General features: G+C 44.5%; 1 protein-coding gene across 1 annotated transcript; it reads right to left on the bottom strand.

Annotated features, from left to right (window-relative positions):
• Positions 1-1,180: 1,180 nt before the first annotated feature.
• LOC149359431 (uncharacterized) lies at positions 1,181-24,674 on the bottom strand. Its single transcript, XM_089567680.1, has 5 exons — positions 24,519-24,674; positions 22,345-22,616; positions 14,742-14,828; positions 10,856-10,983; positions 1,181-1,275 (listed from the first exon to the last, which is right to left on the bottom strand). The coding sequence occupies exons 1-5, from the start codon at positions 24,672-24,674 to the stop codon at positions 1,181-1,183; spliced, it is 738 nt and encodes a 245-aa protein (XP_089423806.1).
• Positions 24,675-27,548: the final 2,874 nt, after the last annotated feature.

Below are 27,548 nucleotides of genomic sequence, written 5' to 3'. Positions count from 1 at the left end.
GTTTGGTTCCTCGAGCTCGGGAATTCGCTTCATATTTTTCAGTTGTAAGTTAGCGCTGGTCCTGTGTCTTGTGTCTCTCTCGTCCCTGTTAAATGTGAATAAATAGGTCTAGTCAGAGACTACATAGCTGCAAATTAGTCCTACGTGAATAAAAATACCCGTGGACTGTTTGCTTTTTCCGATAACTTCGTATCACTCTGCCGATGGCAGAGCAGCAAGCCGCCACTTGACTGGGTGAAAGGTTGGTCTACTCCCCCCGCCGTTTGCGGGGAATTAAAAAGAAAAGCGAGAGCCCGACGTTAATACGATTCAAATTATGGAAATCTGCCGCACAGGGCAATAATTCGAAGTTTCCAAGAACGCTCGCAACATGTAGATATAGTTCCAGCAGTAAAAATACGAGTTCAGATTCCTCGTCAGTGCACCTTTAAGCGATGCGCCACTGCACTGCGCTGTCAGGTGCTTCCAGCAGTGGGCACTGAGCGCGCCAGTTTGCTCTTCCGGAGCGACTTATCATTACTATAGCTGCCACCTTACACGGTGGACACGTTGTGTTGACGCTGCAAGGTAAGGTAACTTAGGTGGCTCCCATGTCCGATCCATGCCCGTAATTTTCCTCTCACAACGCAGATACCAGATTTTCTAGTTGCCGGTGCTTTTAGGGCTGTCGCGCTGATATGCTTGTACACGATGTGTTAAGGTAAATAGATCAAGGGAGTTTCATTCTTGTCCACGCTCTGTTTACCGATATGCATCGCCAGCATTGAAAACTACCTTCCGCCCTGATTTCTCCGCTACTTGAGATTTCGACGAATGCAATCCGCCTCTCTCCCCGCATCTCAGAGATAAATAAATCCCTTAAAACCCCTACTTTTGACAAAGGCTTAGTTTGTTTACTACTTTTTTAGTGTTGCGCAGTTTTCATTGTGTCATTTGGTTCTTATGCTATTTTGTGGCTCAGGATCGGTCTTCTAGGTAGTGGTTTAAAACAGCGTCATCTATTGGATGTTGGCAAGAATTCTGAACATCTTCGAAAAACGTAGCGCGAAACACAAGACACAGGTAAGGTGAAGACAGGACACGAGCGCTGAACATGTTGGTACCTTTTGTACAAGCGGGCGTTATGAAAGGTTATGAAATTATGAAAGGTTAGCATGTCCACAGACACGAACATTGAGTTTCAAGTCTTTATTGCGTCATGACGCTGCAGTAGGTGGCGAGACTTGGATGCTACTTTGAGAAGGTACTTTGAAGGGAGAGTCATCACAGTCTCACCTGAAATGGAAGGAATGCAAGGAAATGGGCAGACATGTATAAGTTTTTTCAATGTTGCAAGGAACGTCGAAGCTTCTAGATCAATATCATAATAGAAATGCAGGTGAGTGATTTACAGCCCATTCTCATTTCACATATTTTGCGTTATCTGTTTTTTGCGGGCCATCAGTTGCGACAGTATAAGTTATGACGCAAAGCTTTTTCGTAGCCTCCGCCTTTTCCTAGCTTCTGCGAGCCGGTGTGCTTTTGTGGCATCAGAGTGAGGTACGCGGTAACAATAGCCCAAAGTTCAAGCGGCGCTAGTAACCTTTTGTATATAACTTTTAGCGCCCCATATCACATATTCCTGGGCTTTTTGCCAATGCTAATATGAGACATGATGAAAGCTCTGGAAACCATAGGCAGTAAAATACGAATCCCAATCTTTTGGGGAACAGCGAAACTTGTGGCAACAACGTTGAGGGCTTATTTGTCCCTTCATACTGGTTATAGCGTTTGCCAAACCTTCTTTTACGTCATGACACTTGCAGTAATGATAAGAAGCAAGCCCATGGAGGGCTAAATGTTAGTGTGATCGGAGTTACTAATATGTTCTGGCCTTAAAAATGGCACATTATTCACCATAACGAAATTAACAGCAGATGCTGTTCGTCCCTCATCAGCCAAGGACTACAGCATCGGATAAGGGTTGATATGATTGATGCTGATAACAGCTGGTTATTGTGTTGCGTGCTGGGCTTCACGCTTTTTGCTTAAAATGTGCCACTAGTGCTTTGAGTATGTCACTCCGTGTCAGATTAAATGAACTGTATGCAAATGCTGATAATAAAATGTACAGTTTATATCTTCGCCAGTTCTAAAAGGTAAAATTTGTCATACCCAGTCAGATTTGATGCACTGCGGATAAGAACTAAGCTTTTCATCTTTACAAGTTCTGAAAGGTAAATAAATGCCCTCTTGGATCCAACAGGCCTGACTGAGTCAGCTGAGGTTGCATACCGAAATTTGGAATTTAAACTTGTGCATCGTTCCCAACAACTGCTTCCCTTCGTGTTACCACTCCGTGTTTCCTCACCGTCTCCTACAAAAACTCAGAAGTGAAATAGAAAGCCTTCTCTGAAATAAAATTCCCCACCAGATGAGCCACCATCTCTATGGATGGACCGCGTGTTAACGATCTCCTGTTATGCCATCCATAAAATACTTAAGTTAACAGGAAGAAATATTAGATGGTATTTTTTAATTGCTTTACTAAAATAGTATTGACCAAGTAATTTTTGCAACTCTTCTCGAAACTTACTATCGTTCAGTCTTTGAACCACCCTACTCACGCTAGTCTAAGTTAAAGGCGCCTTCAAACAAGAGCCTTCATCGCGATGAAGAATCAGAGCCAACTTAAACCATCTTAAAGTCATTGAAGCCGAATAGATCAGGAACATAAAAAAACAGTAGAAAATTGAAGAAAAAACGAATGAGACTCCTCCTCACATCATTCAATCAGCGCTCCTTATCTCTTTTTGCCCTCTCCTTTCTTAGTGTGAGTCGGTAGTAGTAATCTTTAGGCTACTTGGTCCTTGTGGTTTCTCAAGACACAGCAGCACTCCAAACTAATAAAGAAGACACAAGAAACGAGCAGACGGGACAGGCGGTGTCCCAACTGTTCGTTTGTTTAATCTTGGTGATCGGTTCGTCGCGTTGCTGGGACTCGAATAACTCAATTGCTATCTTTATTTCCACGAAATAAGTTGCAAGCATTGAGAGAGACAGTGGAAATTCAAGACATGGTTCCCGGTATTGTGCACATTTGTGGCGCACACGCGTGCACAAATCTTCGTTACATTTTGGAAACACGAAAGTGAAACCGCAAGCCCAATCTCAAGAAATAAAGGACGGAGGTAAAGTTTGTTTGCTATATTATGTTTTTCGGCGCCTAGCCAAACCCAGCAAGAGAGCAGCAGGGCAGGAAGTTGAAATATTAACGTAAATAAAACTGTTAACCAAATGAAAAATAATGGGTATGCCGAAGACACATCCCAATTTTTTTTTTCTCTCTCAAGAAGTTCAGTGCAGGAACAAAATGCACAAATGCCTTACAGTAAGACTACATTATGCAGAACAACGGGCCACAATACGTATAAATACCTATAGCATTCATAAAATGAAAAAATTAAGTTGAGAAAAAAGATGAGAAAAATACATCCTAACGGTAAAATATATAAGAAAGCCTTTGGATACTCCATCTTTGGGACTGCGCATTCTGGGATGCGCTAGCTATAAATTTAATTTTCTTTGGTGTTTGTTGACATTCGCTGAAGTTTTATTCAGTTCCAATAAATTTATTTTTATTTTCGGGTTCTAGAGCCCATTGTTTAAGCACATGGGTTGGGGAACGTTTATTTCAGTTTTTCTTTTTTTCCCCATTTGACGTATGTTGAGATAATTCTGTTTATTGCATATCCCCACAGACCGCAGAACTTCGATCACTGTAAGTTCCCGGATATTGTTTGAGGGTTATATCCGCTTTAAATCAAGCACGTGCGCGATGCCATAAAAGGCCAAGACGTCGTAAGTCAGACAGCTTTATGGGCGGCAATATGTCTGAAAAGTCCACGTATCCTATTACCTTTTATAATGCATGCGTCCGAGGAGGGACGTATATTCGATCCTTGAGCGCAGCATTTCCTCCTTTAATAATTTTGTTATTTTGCGTATCAAGTTGTTTGTGCGCATCCGCAAAAGGTCTTGTAAACAATGAATGGTGTGTTTATCGCGGAAGCAAGTTTATCTGAGCGGTCGCTTGAAGGTTTTTTTCTTGCATTATTCGTACACACTTTTACTACAGCCAGGCATATGTGCGCTACTGAATGAAGCTTCTTAGAAAACTGAATTGAAAAAGAAAATTTAAAGGAAAAGTGAAATGAGATTTACACTCTTCTAAGCCCCGGTACCTTACTCGAGCCGTCGATTGAGTGCCAAGCCCTAAATCCGTGAAGGAGCACGACATCCGTCTCTGGCATTAAGAACTCATCAAGAGATTACAGATCACTCATTCAACGACGCTTTTCAGCTTGGACAGCAAGAAAACGCACTGTATCGCTGATTTAAACAAGCTATTGTCTTTCCTCAAGGCCCGTTTCAATAAAAGTACACTTCTACAGTTTATTTTTAAGTGTGAGTTTCTGTAAAGAATCCTTTGTTGTGGATATTATTCACAGGGCGTCTCAAATAAGATTAGCGCTCATTTGCAGGCTATTAAACTCTCCTATCGATACCTCGCATAACGTGTCATGTTCTACTAAGACTGAAGGTCGAGTCTGTTGTCTAGATATCAACGAGCTAAAATTATTTTCGCGTGAGAAGTATCGCTGATTTAAAAGGTCACTTGTGCCCATGTTTGCAATAACGGATTACTTCGAGACTTTAATTAGCCACACACGTTTCTGTTGCCTTGAATTCGCAGGATTAAAAAGAGCATACAAGCCCTTGTTTATATTTAAGCTGCCAAAACGTCAAATGAATTTATAAGATTGAGGTTACGGCCAGTCACTGTATGGTTCGATATATCGGGTGTTTCAGCGAACACTTTTGAAAAATTTTGAAAAATAGGCTTTTTGGGGTAGAAATAAAGCTTTTGAAGCATAGTATTGCCAGTGTTGGCGGAAACCAGGAAGCCGGTGAATCGTCTTAAGTAGTAAGCTGGTTAACTAATTTTTACTAATTAACTTTTTAACTAATACAGTTGGGCAACCAATTGCATCTAGAGATCCGTATCAGGTCGTTAGTAATAGCCATATCAGTTTATAGATCTTCGAAAACACGGTTACCCTCGTCCCTGTAGCCCTACAAAATCTGGCTGCGTCGGGCGAAAACACATCCGCTTTCGAAAGTATGCAGGCAAAGCAACCCCTCCAGTGCACGTAACTAGTCGAAAAAGCCAAAATTTTTCCAGCCACAGCGCCACGGGTAATCAAGTTTTCGAAATTCTAAAAACGGATATGGTTTTTATTAACCACTGTCTGCCAATCTTTATTTGCAACTACGCGCCTAACTCTAATAGTTAAAAAGTTAATTATCAAAAATTAGTTAACCAGCATACTACTTCGGACGATTCACCGGTTTTCTAGTGTCCGCCAACACTGGTAATACTATACCGCAAAAACCATATTTTTACCCTAAAAAGCCTATACATGAAAATTTTTGAAAGAGCTCGCTGATACACCCGGTATTTATGCACGTCTACGCGGCATTACACGGAGACAAAGTACTTTTAAAAAGTAGGCTTTCATAGGTAAAATTGTTTTTCTTGCGTGATGAGATCTGAGGTCCGGGCGCTACAAAACTGGTTCCAGGCGGCTCCGTGCGTGAGCATAAACTAATATAATTAGATATTGTTACGCTACAATCCTACGTGCGCGCATCCTCTGGCCCGCAGCATTCAATGGCGTCTGAAATTACTGAGCGCTCAATTAACGAGCCCGGAAATATTGTCACCGGACGCCGGTAGAACGTTCTCCCTGGCAGAACAGTACTTGGCGAGCACACTGGGCAGAGCACAGCCAGCCGACCCTAGAACCCAGCAGAAGAGGACGAAGTCCGGCGCGCGACATAGGACGAAGACAGACGCACGGGGGCGCCGGTAGAGTGGTATCTAAAATAAGTGTGGCAATATGCTCGTAGCCAGCATCCCTACCAACATTGTTAACTACGCATCTTATAGATGAGTGCCCATACCATTAACTTAGGCGTATCAAACTGAAGGGGGCAGACGTGTTGCTAATATTTTTGTCGCTTTCTTATATTACTGACATGGCAATAATGAAATTCCTGCAGCACGTACTGTTGCATCGTTTTGCTCACTATAAGTCCACTGACTGAGCCCGACGCGTCTGCACACGGAGCACCGGAGGAGGCAAATTGGTCTAGAAATTGGTCAGGACAGAGGTTCGAGAACAAAACTTCATTTGTACGGAATTGAATTTGCTATAAATGAGTGATTCCATTGACCTCTGTGAATGCAAAGATTACAGAGGCTTAGTCCCACTAATTGTTTAATTAGTGGGACTAAGCCTATGGAATCTGTGGGCACTACAGTTTAGCGATTTGGGGCACTTTCGAATCAATTATTCCTGGAAAAAATTTTCCCATTTTAGTCAGCTCTGGTGGGAAGGAAAGTTCGCGAAAACAGTACAAAGTCCCTTTTTACTTTATCTCCGTTTACCTAAAGTTCTTTATATTCAAAAGGCAATGGGGATTGAAATGGGAAGCGAGTATCTTTAAAAGGACCGAAGCAATCAGGACGAATAGTCCTTAATATATGCACAGCGTTGACTTTATGCAATAGGCAGCTAGCCTTCCAATAAATTCCTGTAGCTGCAATGGGACAACCACTTTTCTTTTGCTGCGGTGGCACAATTACCAACAAGAAAGATGATAAACGAGAAGTGAAAGCTTCAATAAAACAAACACCGGAACGAGAAGCGCTACTGCGGTATTTTCAGTTCAGCATCAGCATTGCGTTCTGGTGTGAAGCACAAGCGCAGTGCATCCTTTCGAATTACTAATGTGAGATCTCACAACAAAAATATCTGAAAGAACCAATTATTTGAAGCACAAAAGCTGTTCCTTCGCCGCAAAACAAAGCAAATCGCATAGCGTTTCTTTATTAATTTAGAGATGCTAGCTTACTGTATTTGCGTAAATAAAAGATTTTGCCGTTGAAACCCATTATTTGACTGGAAAAAGCGAAATTCGTGTAATGTCAACGTCAGAACGACCGCTAAAAAAGCAGTCAGTTGTTGATCAAGTTCTAGATTAATTTTTAAACGAAGAATTAGCCGCGTATGATTTCGTCACCGGGAGTTCAGGTGGCAGGTCACGGCAGTTAATGTTGTGATAACAGAAGCGGCTTGCCAAAAATGATTTTTGTTTCTTCCCAAAACTAGCAAATAGAAGAGTAAAAAAAGTGATGTATCTAAGTGGCAGTAGTGCTGCATAAAATGATTATGATGTCAGGGGATTAAAGCTCAGATTATAAATTTTCACATTCATCATATTCAATAAAAGTTACCTTACAATATAGGGAATCTTGCAAACTTTCGACTTCTGTTGTTATCAAAATATATACGCCGTTTTTTTTTTATTGTTATGCAATTCATGGCTTTGGTGCGCAAACTGAACTGCAAATTCTCGAAACGTGCCAATTCTGGCCGCTTTGCAAACAGCCATTACATACGGAGATATATTCATTTTATCACCACTGCTCCGGCCTCATTCTTTCAGTAAGATTGAGCCGTGATTATGACTTGTGCATTCTAGTGCTAGTGCTGGCGGTTTTTCAACGCTCCTTCCGACCTACTCTCGGCGGGCATGCTTATCATACATAAAATACGCTTCCAATCGCTATAGATTGGGAAAAATCTGCGCAACAGCATTCACTGTTTGGCGTCAAATTTCAAATCTTACCAGTTATGCGTACACGAGAGATAAAACTGGGGCTTCGTCACCTTATGGGGTTTTTTTTCGAAATTATTAGCAATGACCGTGATGTTGACAACGTGTTTGCAGTAAGATAAATGATTGTTTTGTCTTGCCCTGAAAACAAAATAGATCTCTGCCGTCCATAAGGATTAGGTAATGTGACTGGCGTGCTTCATAATTTTGCTTATTCTCTCGTGTGAGTATGCGAAATCTCAGCTTGTGCAGCGCTCACCAATTTACAGTTATACATTTTGAGTAGTGAGGAAAAAGCTATATTTTAGAGCGCGGCTCTCAGGCGCCCGTTCCTGCGTTTCGCGGCGTCGCCGTTGTCCCTCGTAACCAGCTCCGCAGCCGGGCCAGCGCGCTGCTCTAGCTGCGCGCACTCGTGGCGTTATTTCTCGCGCACGCCCAAGCCGAAACGCATAGCCGCCGCCGTTCGCCACTTCGTGTAGACCCCCCCCACCCCTTAATCTAGAGGTGCGTGCCAAGCGTTGGTGCAGTAAGTCGAGCATATATCCACCTACTTCTCCGACCACAAAACTTCCTTCACGACAATCAAGAACTGTTAGTGCAGGGTTTCTTGAAGAAGGAATATGTTTGAAAAATAAAGAGTCGTCTGTAATTGAACATACATGTCTTGCTCGAATCCTTTGCCTCAATCTATCAAAAAGCTGGAACAGCTGGTGAGCTACGCTAAAATTTGTTCGTGGTAGTAACGTAATCGCCGGCAATTTTTTAATTTGTTCGTGCCAATTAAGAATATAAAGCACATGAAATAATGGTTCATTTTTCTGAATATAATTTGATATAACGCTGGACTCGTTTTCCGCAAAGAATTTCTGAATGCTTAATGATGAGTTTCTGTTATTTGTCCACTTTCGTCGTTTTAACGGCTTTTTTTTTTCAGTTAATCTTGGTGTTTTCTGAACTTAACTTCATGTTCTTTTCTAGTGGCATTGTGTATATATGTCTTACTAGAGTTTTTATCAGCGTTTTCACTGGGCGAGTTAAGTGTTACTTAAGGAGACTGCGCAAATCGGAATTCTTTGCGGCCATCACTCTGCTATGAAGCAGCACCAACATTCCATGTAGTTCACAATATTTGCAGCTGACGGTTTAAAAAGTTTGGAGCATGTATTGATTCAGGGGCAGCATCATTATTGTTTTGAATTCGTGGTGTACCTGATCAACAAACTTGTCGGCAAATTATTTGGTGGAGCCACTGCTGCACTTGTTGCCCCCCCCCACCCAGAATATGCCCAGGCTGTGTGCTATAAAGATTTCCTGCTCTAGACGGACTCTACTGACTGTGAGACGTCGTTTCTGATCTCCTGGGCGATATAGCAAGATGACAGCTCAAAAGCACCACACCATATAGCGTGAGAAGAGTCTGGCTGCAAGGACGAAGTGGGCCAAATAACACGGCGTGCCGATAGGTGACAAATACAAGAAAGTTATACAATTCCAAGCACCTGTTGTTTGGGAGTAGTGAGAGCGACTACGTACCCTTATCCATGTTAAACAAAATTATTATTCGTTCTAGTTACAGCAGTCTAGAACGTGATTAATATGAAGCGGTTTCAGTGCTAGTGGAAAGAAATGGTCCTTTCCATAAAATTAAAGGTACTATAAGGAGATAAGTTTACAGGAGAACTAGTGAGAAGGATACTCTTCTACTGGCAAGCAAGAATTTAGCTCTCGTTTTGTGTTTAATCAAGAAAGCGACACAAAGCATTTTTCAACATATGATTGGTTTGGTTTGGTTTTGTGGGGTTTAACGTCCCAAAGCGACTAAGGCTATGAGAGACGCCGTAGTGGAGGGCTCCGGAAATTTCGACCACCTGGGGTTCTTTAACGTGCACTGACATCGCACAGTACACGGACCTCTAGAATTTCTCCTCCAAAAAAACTCTAGCCACCGCGGCCGGGATCGAACCCGCGTCTTTTGGGTCAGCAGCCGAGCACCATAGCAACTGAGCCACCGCGGCGGCTTTTCAACATATGAGAAAAAATTATTTATGAAGAGTTGTTCGAACTTCTGGAGTATTTGTGCTAACCTAGTGGCGTTAATCCATTTGAACATCTCAGGACAGAGTACGCCCATCGTCTGAGGGTCATCGTTTGAGGGACACGATGGTCAGAACAGCAACAATAAATTCGACCAGCTGCTACAGAACTGGGTAATCATGGACTAGGTTGTGGCGGTCAGCTTGCTGCTCTCTATGCCTTGCAGCTGTCTATGATGCATAGCCGCCAAGTCGGCTCCTACGAAGTGCTAACTGCATTAAATTATCGCGAACAGGCCTTATTCTGCTCTGCGACTGATTTTGTGATTAAAAACATATAGTGTCGCCCACGCCTTACACACCACTGAAGTTAGTTTCACTTCATATATTTTGGGTAGCAAATTATCGCCGAAAACATACGAGCAATAATTTCGCGCAAGGTGTACATTTTAACATTTTTTGTCATATAGCTCATGCAAAATTGTTAGAGCGGTAAAACGTTACACGCAAAAAACAAACAGACCTTATCTTTTTGTTCATTACTGTATACCAAAGAGACTCAAAAGTTTGAGCGAAGGCAGACAATATAAAAATTGTGATACGTAAACAGGGATGAATGCTGTCACACTAGGCGCTTTTTCGAATGACGAAGGTCCACTTTTCGAATGACGAAGATCCGAAGGTGGAAAGAGATAGCAGCTTGTTATGATGGCGCAAATAAAATTACCGTCGTTTTTGTTCTACAGTTCTATCCCAGTGTGTAGTCCACAGAAGATTAAATTGGAGTAAAAATATTTTTTACTAAATTGTCTGCAACCTACACGTAACCTGAAACTACTAGGTGTGCAACCCGTGTATAAAATATAAGTGCATGCAGAGCGCTTGTGTCATAAATCCTCGTTACAAAAAAAAAAAAAAACTTTTTAACTCTTTACTATACACGGTAATATTTAAAACAAAAATATACCGCATGATCAGTACCAGCAGATCAATCGCATAGCACAAAATTTGAACTTTTAGACATCTATAGCTTGTGCACTGTATACCGAAACTACTGCTCTTTTCTGAAAACGCATTTGCTCTGTATCGCTACGTGCCTATTGGCTTCTCTCCCCCAGATGACTTCGTAGCCATCAGATAGGCCAGAACGAGGAGGCCGAGAAGGCTGAGCACGAGGATCCCGATAAGAACAGCATGCAGGAGAGGCGTCTCGGTTTCCCAGGCACTGGAAAGACACCAAAAATTGCATCAGGCTCTCTTTCACGTGTTGCTGCTTCCTAACACACGGTACTAAATAATTGCCGTGTTATCGCAAAAACTCTGAGCTCTCGACAACCGGAAGAAGGCAACTTGCGAAAAAAAAAAGAAAAACGTGAGTTCTCACTTAACTGGATATGCTATTTCGTAATTTCTATCCTTCATTCAATTTTTTCAAGCAATCGGCATATCTATTGCAGTTCAACAGTTTTGTCAGTTGACACGCTTGTTGTTATCAATACGCCAAGGAGCTCTGAAAATGCCTGCAAGCTGCTCCGTACTATGCCAGGAATACCCTGCTGCATGAAATACACTACGACATTTCTTAATGCTTTTGGGCACACCTTAACGAACTTTCCTTTAAAGCCCACATATTTTTTATTGTAGCGACTTGCTTGTAAATACACCAGTTCTCTTCGGTTACCCCGGCCTGCTTCGACGTGTTTTGATGGCGTGGACACTCATTGAAGTCCGTGCATTACAGCGAGAGCTCTATAAGCGACAATGGCACATTGCACAACGTTCGGCGTCCGCAAAGGTAGTGTTCAGGTTCACTGCATAGGGGATATGCCTTGTTCCTGAGAAGAGAGAGTCTCGACACAGGTGCACCTGTTCAGGCGAGTGAACGATGGGCGGATAAAGAGGACTAGACAAGGAAACTTCATAACCTACTCTGTAAAAGACCTCATATTATAAACCAATGGTCCCCTATCCCCCTGCATAGCAACAACACGGTGGCTATCGAGAGAACGCACTCACAGGACCTCGTGTCCCTTGTTTTGTGCCTAGGCAGCGTTCTATTGCAGTCCGCATGGAGCGCAGGAGCTTTTGGTTTGGATGCAAAACAGGACAGTGCCCTTTTCCCTTAAAAAATTCCCTCATATAGGAAAGCTACAAACCGATGACTATACTTCGTATTCTGGAGCCCGCAAAACTCTTCGAGAAAGTGCCCCGTTTGCATCACCTTGGCGTCTCCCCTCTATACTCGCTTGCACTAATTTATAGTCCAGCCGTGGTGTCTCACGCATTAAATTCAAAAGATTACAGTAGAGACAGTGGACAACTGGATAAAAGTTTCTTGTTCGATAAAAACGATTCTATTGAACTCCATTTCTCTGTTAGTGTTTGTGAAGCATTTGAAGGCATTTTTTTCTGCGGACAAAACTGCACTTAACCTAGAGGCATTGTTTTCCCCAAGTGAGAGGGTACGCAGCCTAATCCCAGAAACGCGATATAAAAACAGTATTAATGTCATCGCAATCTACTTGCGGGAACAACCAGGGGTGCCGAGTGCTGCTTTTCTCTACCTGCTGTTACTTAGAAACGCTCAGCTTTCAGTGAATGTTGCATATATGCCGTTCGAAAGAGGTAATTTATCATTACAGGTCCACTTCAGTTTGTCGGAGGGGTTAAGCTTAGTAAATCGAGGAGGAAACTATGGGTACATAAAGCCCAGTAACTTTCAGCGACGATTCTTCGAATTTTTATCACGTGCCCGTATACCGGGTGTTTTTTTTAGAAGGTCCAAAATTTTCAAAAGAAAGGTAAATTCCTTTAGGTTTATTTCAACCCTGGGGCTATACTGAGGGCTATGGCGGACACCAGGTAAGAGGCAAACTACTTTAATTAGTTCGCTGATTAACTGAATACGTTAATTAACTTTTATAATTTTTATTTTAGGGGATATGTTGTATTAGCAGAATTGGAGATCGTCTTCCAAACAGTCCAGCCAAGAAAAAAGATTTTCATGAAAAAATTTTTTGCGCGCGTAACGAAGCGAGAAAAAGTCACCCTGGTAGGCAGCTTGACACTGTAACACAGCGTCTGTGAGCGCCTGTGACGTAGCTCGCTCCATCCTGCACTTTGTGGCAATGCGTTTTTGTCCCAGCGCGGCATTCCGTGAGGCCGCGGAGCGAAGCGAGATAAGCAGCCATAGCGCAGGCCGCCAGTCCGGGACGCGCGACGCAAAGCGCAAGGCGGAGTGAACTACGTCAGAGGCGCTCCCGCCGCTGCGTTACGGTGTGAAGATGCCTACCAGGGTGAATTTTTCGCGCCTCGTAACGTGCGTGAAATTTTTTTAATTATAATTGTTTTTTCTCGGTTGGACTGTTTAGAGGACGATCTCCAATTCTGCGAATACAACATATCCCCTAAAACAAAAATTAGAAAAGTTAATTAACATATTTAGTTAATCAGCGAACTAATTAAAGCAGTTTTCTTCTTGCCTGGCGCCCGCCGTTGTCTCCAGTATAGCCCCAGTGCTAAAATAAATCTAAAGCAATTTACCTTTTTTTTTAAATTTTGGACCTAAAAAAAGACACCCGGTATAAACACCTCGTGGGCATGAGTTGGCAGTGCAAAATAGCATTCCTTCCTAATTTCAGCAAGATACTTCATTCTAAGGTAGACGCCGTAGTGCATAGCTCCCGAATAATTTCAGCCAGCTTGAAGGGAGGGTTGATACGGCGCATTACACAGGCGAAAATGCGCTTCGTCTTCATCTAAACAGAGCCGCCTCCGCCGGGATTTGATGAGGTACCTTGCTCATGGGCCGATGACCACAATCACGGGGCTACTGAACGGTATTCGTATACAGTCTGGCGCAATGCTGCATCGCTGGTAGGGTGATACACATTGTTAATTCAGGTTAGGAGGTAGTGCGCGCTTTATGAAGGCGATCAGTGAACCACACAGGAGTTCAACACGCACATTCCTAGGAAAAGTCACTCACAGGTTCCCGCTAAACTTTTGAAAAGTTGCATTTCTTCAATATATCAGTGTTAGTCACTATCCGTATTCTTTGCATGGTTTGGTCACGCGGAACAGTCGGTCGGTCATGGTTACGTCTGTCCTCCCAGTATTAGTTTGATTTTATTCGCATGCGCCATCGTTCATTATAAACTGTACAGAGCTTTAAACATCTGACGACTAACAAGCGTAAGGCATTAACTGAAAAAACAATAAAAATGCGTCATATTGCCCAGCCTTAGGTTTCCAGAGCAACAAATATTGAAGAACCACGGACTAGAGTTAGCAATGGGTGAATACACAACACGTCGTAATGTTCAAGGTTGAGCACATTCACACGTTGGCTAAAGTATGGGGCGACCGAAATTTACGGACCGCGTATTGATATTAGGTGCTGAGAGTGCGATAGCACTAAATCCTGATCTCCGCTCGGCCTGCTTCTCTTCTTCCTTGGCGCTCGACGCTACACGCTAAGCTTATGCAGCCATCGATACTCCATCTTCATCGATATAATTGCGTGATCGCTCTCTCCGCTTGCGGGAATTTCCCATGCGGTAAGAACACGCAGCGTTTATGCTTGCTCTATTCCAGCCTGATACCCGGATAACTATAAACAAGCATAGGTCCGACCACAAGTACCTGCCACTGACACCCAGCCCGCCACCGCGCTCGGCCATGCCGCATGATCAGTGTAACTGCCAAAATTCCGCGCACCTGCTAATTCGGCCATGTCACGTGGTTTCATGGCGGCGCACTGTCCGTTGACCAACAGGTGAAATTTTATGAGACAACGTCGGACAAAACCGGGTTTTCTCTACGATGAGGCCTATAACGCTATCGCAACTATAACAATGCACCGTTGAGAAAGATAACTGCGAATAGTTGGCATGGCCTCAGCAACAATCCAGCGTTCCTGAGATATTGCCGCAGTTTGGGGAGCTCTTCGCCACACTCGGTTAGTACTCATAAGATGATTACCTGGATTTATCCTCGGTGACCGCCAAGCCGTGCAGACCAGACTGGTCAGCGCTGGAGGGCAATTGTAGCAGTGGCTCCATGGAAAAGCTGAAAGAAATGACCAAGGCAGTTGTAAATAGACGATGCGCAGCCTGGATTGCGAAAGCTCAAGGAGCCTATCGAGTTGTTGCCCGAACACTGCCGGCTCGGTGGCATCACTTCCAGACGTCACTACCGGTTCTGATGACGTCACGTAGTATGTGAAGTCACGCTTGCTCAGTCATGATGAGTCATGACATGCCGTTCTGGTCATGACCACGTTTTACGCGTAATTTAAGCAATTATCATATGCGACTTTAAGATGGCGTCATAACGTGTGTGACCAGACGGCGACGCCAAGTCCATTGGAAGCACCGCACAAGCTTCGTCCTTTCCCTAAGGTATCACACGGTTTAATGCTTATTTCATCATCATCATCAACCTGTCCCCGCCCACTCCAACACAATGGACTCTCCCATATATCAAATTAACCTTCTCCCGCTTACTTTATTAGCTGCTAACAAGTAAACAAAGGGTTGCGTCGCTGTTCGTGGCTTTCCTGGCATGTCAGTATGCCGGGGCAGCTCCCTGATGCTGTTTTCTTTATGTCCAGTAATGCTCAATGGGCTTCAGTGCACAAGATGCAGTACGAACTCGTGACACAAGGCAGTTTGGGCCCGCTGAATGAAATGATGCGTACAGGTGCGTAAAATGGAAACAATATGTAGAATATTTATGCAAGTTGACTCCATTTCAGAAGCGGCATCGATTTCCTATCAAGCAGAGACCTAAGTTTTACTCCGGGTGTGTCGATGGTCACATTCAGCGCAATAGTAATAATACTTAGGAGGAACTCAGACACATAGGAGCGTAGTTACGAACTTGACGCCAAAATGTGACATCAACTTGATATGAACGCTCTGATGAAAGCAATAAAGCCTAACTAAAGATTGGGTTTTAATGGCAAGTGGCAACAGAGCGCAATTTATTTTCGAAAATTCTGCAACAGAGCACAAAAGGAAAAATATTGTCACGTAGTAATGACAGCAGTCCGGCGAACTGGAAAACAGCGAGAATGGCTTCTAAATTAAACTTTTTATTTCGGCTGACTTGCGCTTGCAAACAACTTAATGACTCGGCGCCGACGTAGCAGCAGGCAAGCTCTGCGGTCGTCGAACAGAATGCCCGCCGCTCTCGGCAGTGCTCTTTCTAAAGCTGATAGCGAACTTTCGAGATAAAGCTTGCAAAGTTACTAGAACATCCTGGAACAACGTAGAATAGGCTCCGCCTCGATGCGATCAATCGAGATAAATCTAGGTGCGTCTTCAATCACAAACAAAGCGACAAAGCGGCATGTCAGCAGCTTTGAAGAATGAACAAACACTACAAAGATTCGCGGCAATATACAATCCGGAGACATAGGGCAGGCTGTCAAGTTTGCCTTCGGGCATAATTTCTACGCTATATTTTGTAATACTTTTTATCATTTGATCTGGGACGCGGATAACAGTACTTTGCCAGGGCATAGTCTAGCAGAAGGCTCGGAAACGGTTACCAGATATCCTCTTTCTTCTTTTCCCCTGAGCACCACAAAAGCTAAACTAAAAACTACAAACCCACCCTGACAAGAACAGGAGGGAGCGCACCAATTGCTTTTTGTAACCGAAGAAAGGAGCTAGAATACTATTCACTTCTTCGACTAGCTGTTTGCGGCCACTCCAAAGAGCTCTCGCGAGTAGCATTGCACTCGACGGGTAGAAGTAGGGTGCCTTTTATTCGTTTGAGTGGCTCTTTCCGAGCGCTCTCCGCTCTCTTACAGCTAGGTCAGGTGCTCCCAGCTGTTTCTCAGCCCGTGTGTCAGAGCGGCTGAGAGCTTTTGATGACTTTCCAACTACCCACAAAACTCAGCGCCACGATGGAATGGCGGGTAATATTACCAGTTTTGATACTAGCTGCTCAAAACGACCATCTGAAGTTATCAGTGCATCGCGATGGAAACAAAGTGTTTTCCTTTCAAAGTTAGAGTATGTATAGGCAATAATGCACTGAAATTATGCCAGAGACCTGCACTCAAATCAATAGCCCTATATTCTGTGTGCTTGCAGTTACTTGTTGGCAACTGGTGTTAAACGCTACAGGATTTCTAATTTTGTTTTCTTTAGAAGGCGAATGGAGCATCACCACCTTTACTAGTCCTTGTAATAGGTTTGCACCATCAACTGAATTGTTACTTGCAATACAAACGCAAATCCGGAGGCGGAATAGATTCTTTATATTAAACTTTGATGTAAATTGGTGTGTGTGTGTGTGTGTGTGTGTGTGTGTGTGTGTGTGTGTGTGTGTGTGTGTGTGTGTGTGTGTGTGTGTGTGTGTGTGTGTGTGTGTGTGTGTGTGTGTGTGTGTGCGTGTGTGTGTGTGTGTGTGTGTGTGTGTGTGTGTGTGCGCGTGTGTGTGCGTGTGCGTGTGCGTGTGCGCGTGCGTGTGCGCGTGCGTGTGCGCGTGCGTGCGTGTGTGCACGCGCCCGCGGGTGGTGTTTCACCTAAGATTTTGCACAATTTTCAAAGAAAGGCTATGTGCGCTAGAAACGCGCTTTTTTCTCTATAGCATTGTCAGCTCTGAGCTACAAAAAATACAGCTCAGAAGTGCTAACTAGCAGGCTGGTTAACTAATATTCAATACTTAACTTTTTACCTATTACTGTTAGGCTTTTTTTTATTATCCGAAGGCGTGTAGCCCACCGTAAATAATTTCTGCATCAGTTTCTAGAATTTCAAAAACTCGATTACACTCGGCAGTGCGGCCCAGCAAAATTTGGCTATTTCTACGAGTTACGTTCACTGAAGAGGTTGCTTTTCCTTGAAGCAGCTCCAAAGCGCATGTATTTGGGCGCGATGTGGGCAGAATTTGTTCGGTTCGGTCAGAGTGCCGAGGGTAACCGCGTTTTGAAATACCAAAACCGGACATGGACATTACTAAGGGTGGCTACATCCCTCTCAATAATTAGGGAGCCTAACAGTAAAATTTAAAAAGTTAACTATTCAATATTAGTTTAGCAGCCTCCTAGTTTGCATGCCTTAGCTATACTCTGATATACTTCACCGCTGGCAGTGCAATGGGGAAAAAAGTGCTCTTCTAACGTGCGAACAGTATTTTTAAAAATTGTGTATATTCTTAGGTGGAACACCCTGTGTGTGCTTGTGTGTGTGTGTGTGTGTGTGTGTGTGTGTGTGTGTGTGTGTGTGTGTGTGTGTGTGTGTGTGTGTGTGTGTGTGTGTGTGTGTGTGTGTGTGTGTGTGTGTGTGTGTGTGTGTGTGTGTGTGTGTGTGTGTGTGTGTGTGTGTGTGTGTGTGTGTGTGTGTGTGTGTGTGTGTGTGTGTGTGTGTGTGTGTGTGTGTGTGTGTGTGTGTGTGTGTGTGTGTGTGTGTGTGTGTGTGTGTGTGTGTGTGTGTGTGTGTGTGTGTGTGTGTGTGTGTGTGTGTGTGTGTGTGTGTGTGTGTGTGTGTGTGTGTGTGTGTGTGTGTGTGTGTGTGTGTGTGTGTGTGTGTGTGTGTGTGTGTGTGTGTGTGTGTGTGTGTGTGTGTGTGTGTGTGTGTGTGTGTGTGTGTGTGTGTGTGTGTGTGTGTGTGTGTGTGTGTGTGTGTGTGTGTGTGTGTGTGTGTGTGTGTGTGTGTGTGTGTGTGTGTGTGTGTGTGTGTGTGTGTGTGTGTGTGTGTGTGTGTGTGTGTGTGTGTGTGTGTGTGTGTGTGTGTGTGTGTGTGTGTGTGTGTGTGTGTGTGTGCGTGTGTGTGTGTGTGTGTGGCGCGCGCGCGCGCAGTAAGACAGTAAGTCCTACTGCAGTTCGTTTCTGGTGTTGGTTCTTAAAGGGACCATGAAAAGAATTAAAAGACGCTTGTAAATGTTAGAAGTTATGCTCAGAAGCACTGACACCAAGTATGAGTCTTCGGAACTGAGCCGGCAATTTATTATGGCTTTTTAAAAATCGCGTTTTTTAAAATTCGCGGGCCGATTGGTGTCTTCGTAGGGAGCGATTTTGAAACCAAAACCGGGAAAACAGACGTCACTAGTCCCATGACGTCGGTAGGCCACCACACGCTGTCATTCGCTCGAGCCGCGGCAGCTACGACGTCACGGGCACATTTCCGGTAGCGGTGAAAATCGTCTGCTCGAGGCGCCGCGCGGCCCCCTCGGGCAAGCGCGGGCCAGGGCATTGCCTTCACGCATATGTTTCCAATTTACCTCTGCCGCCTCTTTCAGCCGGGAGTTCGGGAGCAAAGAAAGCGCCGAGACCGGAGAGACGCTGCCGACGCACGCTGCTCCTCGGGAGTGCGACAACCGGAAGCCGTAAACCGAACGTCAGCAAATGACGTATTCATGGGCGGAGCCCAGTCCTGGAGCTGTTTTCTTTATTTTTTCTTGGTGCTCCGCGCGTATGAGTTGAGGGGGGAGAGGAGGAGCGTGATTTTTAATCGTCTATAACTTCGTTGTTATTCATGCTAGCTCGAAAATTCTTTCGCTGGGGTGACGAGTGATGGATTGCCTATCTTTACGTAATCTCAATTAATTTGTTTCATAGTCCCTTTAATCTTGTCTGTCTCTTTCCTCCTTTGTTTATTTTGTGTGTACGGCATGCTTGTTTAAGGATTTCAAACTTGTGATTTTGAAAGTCTCCCGGAAGTAGCGTTCATGCCATGAGAGAACGTGCCGAATTTATGAATGAAGTACGATTCGCTTTGTTCCTTGTCCCTGGAAGAAAGGGAATCGTACTTCATTCATAAATTCGGCACATTCTCTCATGGCATGAGCGCTACTCCCGGGAGACTTTCCTGCTTAAAGGAGCCAACGTAGGAAATTCCGCCGGTCATAGGCCTTGGACAGCGTTATTATCTGAATACGCCGCAACTTGTTTGTTCTTGACAATTGCAGACACACTTTGAAATGGCAGGGAATCTAGCAGTTTATTTCCTGAGTACATTTTTGTCCAACCTCCTGCCAGCATCCACGTTCCATCCCAAATAGACACCTTTAATCTATCACCTAGACCATTGGGACCACGCGGCAGCTCCGCGGGCCGCAGACCTTTCGCGTTTTCCGCACACATGTTATTATTATTTTTAATTTGTTAACTTTTCTTTAACTTCTTGTGCTCTATTTTATATTCTCCATGCCATTTTCATTTTCATTTTTCTACATATTTCTTGTCATTTGTTATTTACTTACACCAACATCGACTCAACTCGATAATCTCAGAATGATTTCACCTGCGCGTGCATGCAAATCTCGAAACCACATGCACTGCGCCAAACTTTATGAAAGTTATCTCACCATGTCATACTTGCTTGGCGCCACATTTAATCAGTAGTTTCTCTTTTTTCTTTTCTCTTCCTGTCTGTGCGTTAACATTTTTTGTGTTACGTTTTCTTTAATCATTTTTAGAGCTAATTTTTTTCTGCTCTTCTGTTCTTTTGTTCCCCCAAATTCATCTTTGCCTTCCCATTACGCGCTCGGGCTAGCTCAGTATTTTACTCGACGGACGCTGTTTTTTCACGGGAAGCCCACTGCGGGACACGGGTTTGGACAGCCTAGTATATTTATAGGAAAAGGGGCGCCGGATTGTCTGGTAGAAAAGCCCGACAGGAGAGCAAAGCGACGAAATGAAGCAAAAATACGCAGAGGGCACAGTCGCAAGTTGCCGTTGCAGCGGTTAACAAATGAGTGTTGGCCGTCTGTCAAACGCGTCCCTTGCAAGCGTCTCAGGATACCTGATACGGGCCGCGCGCTCGGACCCGGCGGCGTCTTGCGGGGGCGTGCGCGTATTGGGGGGGGGGGGGGGGGGGGGGGGGTAGTGGCCTCCGTGTGCGCTGAGAGCCGGGTTTAACGCTGTTTTGCCCCTTCTATCGCTGTGCTGTTCAGGCTCGTTCTTTGCTACTACTTTCCCATTTCCACCTCCCCGTTTGTTTTTCTGGTTGTTGTTGAGCCGCGCGGCCCGTGTGATGCTTGTCGTGCTGCCTATTATACGGTCCCCTGCCCTGATTCTCAATTTTGTTTAGAGGGCGGAGATTATACCTCCTCGCTTGTTCTGTGTCCTTATATTGACGAAACGGATTCATTGTAAGCCTGCCCTGACGAAGGGAATGCCATTCCCGAAACTGTTGGCAAAATAAACGTTAAAAGAACAGTCGCGTTTGTCGTAATACTGCACCTGTGTGTATATATATATATATATATATATATATATATATATATATATATATATATATATATAAGAACGTAGACCAACGTTTGAAACGCTTGAAACAATTTATTGACGTTTCGACCGTGGAACGGCCTTCGTCAGAAACACGAAGGCCGTTCCACAGTCGAAACGTCAATAAAACGTCAGTAATATATATACTGATCTTGCACTGAAGTGTGGAATTTATTTTTAAAAAGCAAGAAATGCATACCTACTGAAAGTGTGCAGCAGGCTGTTATAGTACTTACAAGAAAAAGATGGTTGGTAATCTGACGCAGAGGAGGTAGACGGGACAAAAGGGAACGAAACACTCACATGAACGTGTCTCGTTCAATTTCGTCCCTTTTTAGCATTGCTTCATCCTTCCCGTCAACGTGCACCAACCAGCACCTATGAGCCTCATTCTAAACTTTGTAATCTTTTTAACCAATGTAATGAGGTGAAAAAGCGATTGTATGCTCTCTGTGTTTGCGTTCTGCTAACACTCACTTTCGGTATATTTACTCATACGCTCACAGTGTAAGCATTTACTCATATGCCCATACTGAAGGTTTTTCAGCTGTAAAATTATTGTCAACATATTTGCAAAGCAACCATTGCACAGAGTACTGTAGGTCACGCCGTACAGTTTTCTAACGAGAGAACTGCCACAGAGTCAAAGTAACCGCAACGGCCTGAGCAATTTAAATCCGTTCGTCGTTGTTTCACGCATCACAGCCCTTACTGTGAGTCGCCCCTTTCCATGATGCCACAGTGTCAAGATCACTTTAAACACATCTTAGTAAGTTACCAAATCTGTGTTTAAGTGCGCTAGCCATGCACTGAATGCGCAAGTACAATTTTTAAGTCTGAAAGAGTGCAAAAAGCATAAGGTGATCGAAAAATTGACGGTGACGTGTGAGAGAGCAGTTTTGTTAGGATGAGGAGATAATTTTCACAGAACATCAGGGGAAGGCTCGTTAGGAATTACGGCATGGGCAATAATTGTGATCATAACGTTTCAAATTTTAGTAACAATCCTTTCTACGTGACTGTCTGTCTGTCTGTGTTCCGTGTATGTGTCTGCTGTCTCTGCCTCACTCTCCTTCTCTCTCTTTATCAGTCTATTTTGCTGTCACTCCATCGGTATGTCTGCCTTTGTCTCCCTGCCTGCTGGTTGGCCGTTAAAACAATGAAACTGACAAAGCACGAACACCTCATTCCGATTTTAACATCCTTTCCTTGGAAATCGTTCTGTTTTTGAGGCTCGAATTGGTCATGGGGAGGGGGAATGGTAGCAGCTGCTGAAAGAAATTTCATAGCATGTACAAACACATAAAATCAAAGAACACACGACAAACTCTTTAAACGTACGCGGCCGGGCCAGGTGCTCCCGACGACGGTGGGGACAGCGTGCTGTACGGCGTGAGCGTCTCCGTGCCCCCGAACTCGCCTTCGTTACCGGCGGGACTGGCGCCTCCGGGAGAATTCGATGCGCGCCGATTTTCTTTCTCTCTCCTTCTCTTCTTCTTCTTCTTTTTTCTGGATTTCTTTTCTGCGTCCGGGTGGAAACCCCAAGATGCCAGGTCGGCGTTTGGTGGGAAGCCGCCAACTGAGCAGATGTTTATTTTTTGCGTCAAATGAGCCTGAAGAGAAAGCAGGATCCATCAAGAATTAGAAAGATTTCTCCTGATAAATACAACACAATAACAGGCATGAATGTAATTATATTTTTTTTAGGATTGGCATTCGGTGAATAGTGGCAGAAACCTTGGCCTGAGCATGCGTCCAAAAATTTTATATTTGATTTGTCGGTATGCTTTACGCCATCGTTCTCCGTACTTTCAAAAATTGACGGTGAAATTTTCTACCATGCAGGCACATGAACACATGTGCAGTCGAATACAAACCTAAATTTCGTTAAGTAAATTTCCTATACAATATAAGCGTTTCGCATTTCCTGGCCACAGCAGGCACCACTAGTGCTGTCAAAGCAGCAGCCCTGGTAGTGTCCCAATTTGGCCCCTCATTATCTAAAAGGTTAACTGCACGGTAGAGCGGAAAGTAGGGCGATTTTCGATTGAATTTAAGCGGCAGGAATTGCACGTCCTTTCAATGCGAGAAAGAAAATAACCGTACGCGAGATCGGTCGCAGATACGAAAACACGAATAACGCGTTAACAATAAAAGCTCATATTTTGTGCTGGTTAGCCAAGGCTAGATAGCTTGTAATAGCTGCCTTTTCCTGCCGGAGTGCATGTCGTTCTGTAAATACTGTTGTCGTTCTGACACCACTGCCGCATTTGAATGAGAGCATAAATGCCTCCGAGCAATGAAAGGGTGTGAAAAGCCGTGAATGTATAAATGAACACCTCCTCTACATGGATGCCAGTCATATCACTGAATTCACAGTGGGATTGGTTTCGATGACTGGGTTCCTTTCATCGTGTCAACGTGGAGCTATTGATGCGGAGCGGACGATTTCTTCATAGCGCGAGCTGCTGACATGACTACCGGGTGCTCACCTCTAAAGAACTGCTCTTAAAGAAGTGCGAAGCCAAAATATGTGCTTCCATTTTCAATTTTAAGTCGGCGCTTGCAAAAATGATGTAAAAACTGTGCGTAGACTTCGTATAGACTTTATTTCCTGCCCAGAAGGACCGCCGCGGTGACTCAGTGGTTAGGGCGCTGGTCTACTGAGCCGGACTACCGCAGTTCGTACTCGAGCCTGGCGCCCGCGTTTCGGTGAAGGCGGAACGCAAAAGGGGCCCGTGTGCTGTGCGATTTCATTGCACGTTAAAGATCCCCAGGCGGTCGAAATTATTCCGGAGACCTCCACTACGGCACCTCTTTCTCTCTTTCTTCTTTCACTCACACCTTCCTTCCTTCCCTTATGGCGCGGTTCAGGTGTCCGCCGAGATATGTGAGACAGATGCCGCGCCATTTTCTTTCCACAAGAACGAGCCAAAAAGTTGAAACAGAATCTGCGACAAATATGTTATCCAATGCTGTCGCATCCACCTGTTAAGGTGACTTAAGCGTCCGTGTAGTTTTTATTGTGACTCCTGCCAAATTAATAAGTATCTCACGTTGATCACTTCGTTTTTGAAATCTCTAATTGAAGCGCGGTGTCTGTTTTCACAACAGGCGAATGTTAAATTGAAAGAATTCCGTGTCGACATTTTAATAGTTTTGTATAAATACCTGAACCTAAGTTTGGCCGCCGTGATCAACACTACCCTCACCACGAGGAAAACTATCATCATCAGCACCATACGATTAATTAAATGCACTTCTGCGCAAAGGCTCCTCCCAGTCACCTGAAATTACGTACACCTTGCACCTCAAAGGCCTCCTATCTAATCCAAGCGACTTGCCTAAAGTCATGAATACTCGCGTTCTTTGTGAGCCAAGTGCCGATATTTCTGTTTGTAGCATACGCAAATCCCAGTTTTCAAAACGCGCTCAAGGTGCTAAATTCAAATAAAAAGCTACAAGTGATGAAATCACGGAGCTTCCAGAGCTTAGCACACCTGTCAACCACCGACCTGCCTGTTTTCTTCTGTAGTCTTCTTCCCACCCGGCACGCTGGAGCTGAAGTCGCTGATGGATGATATGCTGCTGCTACTGGGGGGCGGCCGGTGGCGTCGCACGTACACCTTGTTCCCGGTCTTTTTCATGTTTGACAGCGGAAAACTGGTCATGTTTAGCCCACGGGTGCGGCCTAGGTGCGCGCCGCCAGATCAGGAGAGCAGGGATGGAGATTGCGACGCTTTCAAAGACTGGTACCGTGGCGTCACGTAGGTGTCATTCTGCAAGAAATTTAACGTAACAGCGCTCGTGTAGCATACTGAAAAGCACACAGTTGGAAAAACAAACCTTCTGATGGTTGCTTCTCGAATAACAATTGGCTTGAAACGACTTTCTTCTAAACCGCCACATTAATATATCATACGTTTTGCAGTGTTGAGATCACCTACACGTGATAAATATCAATGTGCACCCCCCGCTATCTCTGTCCCTGACATCATAATCAAAATAATTCAGCCTTTGTAGCGCTTCTGTAAGAAACCTTTCGCACGAGGTGGTGACCGTCGACATATGCTGATGGCCAGAAATACGACACTTTTATATTGCGCGTTTTTCAGTAATAATCAGCGCTTTTTCCTGGTTTTGGTAAATATTTTATGTTCCCGTAAGCATAAAAGCCTGTTTCAGACTGAAAAGCTGGTTGTAGTGCGGACCTGCTACGGATGGCAACCGTGGCATTGTGATCGCTCCCTTGTTCGAAACCTTTTTTTTTTCTCAAGCAACTTCTTCAAGCCGTTTGTGCAGTACAAGTTGTTCACAATCTCTCTCTGCCTTAAGCACTGCCTAATTCTCTACCTCTCTTTCGTGAAAATATCCGTATTCAAGCAGCACTTGCTGTATTTCAATTGCTGAAAGATTAAACTGCTTCGCCCAATCGAGCCCTTTGCACTACTATATTTTACCGTCTCCCATTCGCTGGCGTTCTTGTCTGCTACGAAACCATAGTGATAGAGAGAGACCGCTTTCATTAGTGGCATCCAACGGGAAATGAAGAGCCTTTTGTTTCCTTTTTTTTTTCCCCAGTGTGGCCCTTCATATAAATACACGCGCCAGACATACCATAGCCTGCTCTATTGTGCAAACACCAGTCCCCCTAATATAGTGGCGTCACGTAGCCGGAAGTAAACTAAACAGGAGTCCAAAGACGTCCTATCGCGAAGCAAGCGATGTGTCTGGCTGTGAACGAGAAGAGGCGTTGTCTGAACAAAGTCACAAAGTGCAGCAATATTTCTGACCACAATCCCAGATTATGCGTGGAGCTGTTTGCCTAGAAAGCAAATCGTTGCAACGGGCTTGCTTTATGGTCGACAGTGCTCAAGAGTAAATAAGTCTACTGTCCAGCTCACTGCCGACTGCCAGAGCCACCTTAGAACCGCTGCACGTGCGAGAGACCGCGTCCCGACGGCCGAAAGGGAATGAAAGGAAACGGGGTTGGGGAGCGGTAAAGAATTGTCGGTGACAGTGTGACGTGCTTGTATGTGCCTGTGCATTCTTTTATTTCTAGAAGCGCGAGTGGCGGCCTTGCCGCAATCCATATCTGTGGCATTCGGTTTGCAGCCTTCGGGCTGCGGCCGTGTATCTTTATTTTTCAGCCAGCGTCCGTTCCGGCGGACACGGTTGTTGCGACGCGCGTCTTTACTCTGTCTTTTACTCTGTCCTCTTATCTTTGAACTCTATTCTATCTGCACGTGGCAGTGGTGGTGGCTCGGCTTGAGCCAGTTGGCAGGCCCGTGCACTTTCCTTTTCATCCTTCTCTCAGTCGCAACGAACGGCCTTGGCGCACAATCAAAACAGCATCTGGGCGACCCAAGGCTGGCGCGCAATACGAGCGCGAATCAGTTCGTGCGCAAGTATGACTCCAAGCGTGTGCTGGAATGGTTGGTTGAGCGGAGCGATGCTTATAAGTGTCGTATAATCAGGCAGTGTAAGTTCTCTGAATGCATTAACTTTCTTTTGTTACCTTTATTTTATACCCGTTTTGCTATCTGTATATGTTCTTTCTTCTTTAATTAAAGAAGAGCTAACACGTCATATCTACTTCATAGCCACATTGCTCTGCGCTTCACTAACGCCGCGTTTCACTTTGGTTTCGTCTTTAGATGTTCTTCATGGACCTTCAAACATTACCTTCCTTCATTAGTAGAAAGCCCCATATACCACAGCTCCTTCTCACGGGCGTGTATTGAGGCTGTCCCAGTGCTGGTAAAGTAAATTATCATTGCATTCAATTTGACAACATTGAAATCCGATCGAATGTTTTCAGCTTCCTTGCCATAGATTTCAGAGCAGAGCTGTAGTTAGTTCTGGCGATCTGCTAAGCGTAGCATATGATCCGTGTGAACGAAACACGTGCGACATTGTACTGATGTCAGCCCGTATCGACGGTAGGCTAAATTAAACCCAGTTCTATCCACCTTCAGCATGTGTTCCATCCGTGCTACAAAAATCATAACGACTACTGCCGACAAAGGGCGCCCGACTGCAAACTGTATGTTGACGTCCTACGTAATGTTTTCTCCTTCCCGGTTAATATGCACCACTGCCTCACTACTCTTCCCATGGCAAGGCAAGTAAACGAACCGTGTTGTCCAAATGAGACTTGTTCTGAATGACTGATGAGGCTGGCTGTGAAATAAAGGAGGTGTTGATTCAGCAGAAACTCTTGCAACAGAGCTAGTAAGCAGAGTGGGAGAGACGCTATTTGCCTATGCGGCAACTGTCGCCACACGCCTGCTTAACGGTCGAATGCGTGTAGGAGAAATTAGATCTCCGCTGCCCACACTGCTCGACTTAAATAAAACAGTTGTTTAACCGTGGATGCTCTTGCCTTCGAACAATCGTGACAGACGCCAACACTGTCGAGTAAACTTTATTACCTTCCTTCAGGGCGCGTCTGTCCACCTCAATCAGCTCAGACGCACTAAAAAAAACGAGTTACGAAAGCTTTCGCAATAAGGTGGTCACATATATCAGGTTTTCGCGAGACA

The sequence above is a fragment of the Amblyomma mixtum genome, chromosome 2, assembly GCF_055824585.1.
Source record: "Amblyomma mixtum isolate Tamu chromosome 2, ASM5582458v1, whole genome shotgun sequence".
NCBI lineage: Eukaryota > Metazoa > Arthropoda > Arachnida > Ixodida > Ixodidae > Amblyomma > Amblyomma mixtum.
This window is presented reverse-complemented; position numbering and strand designations above follow the sequence as displayed.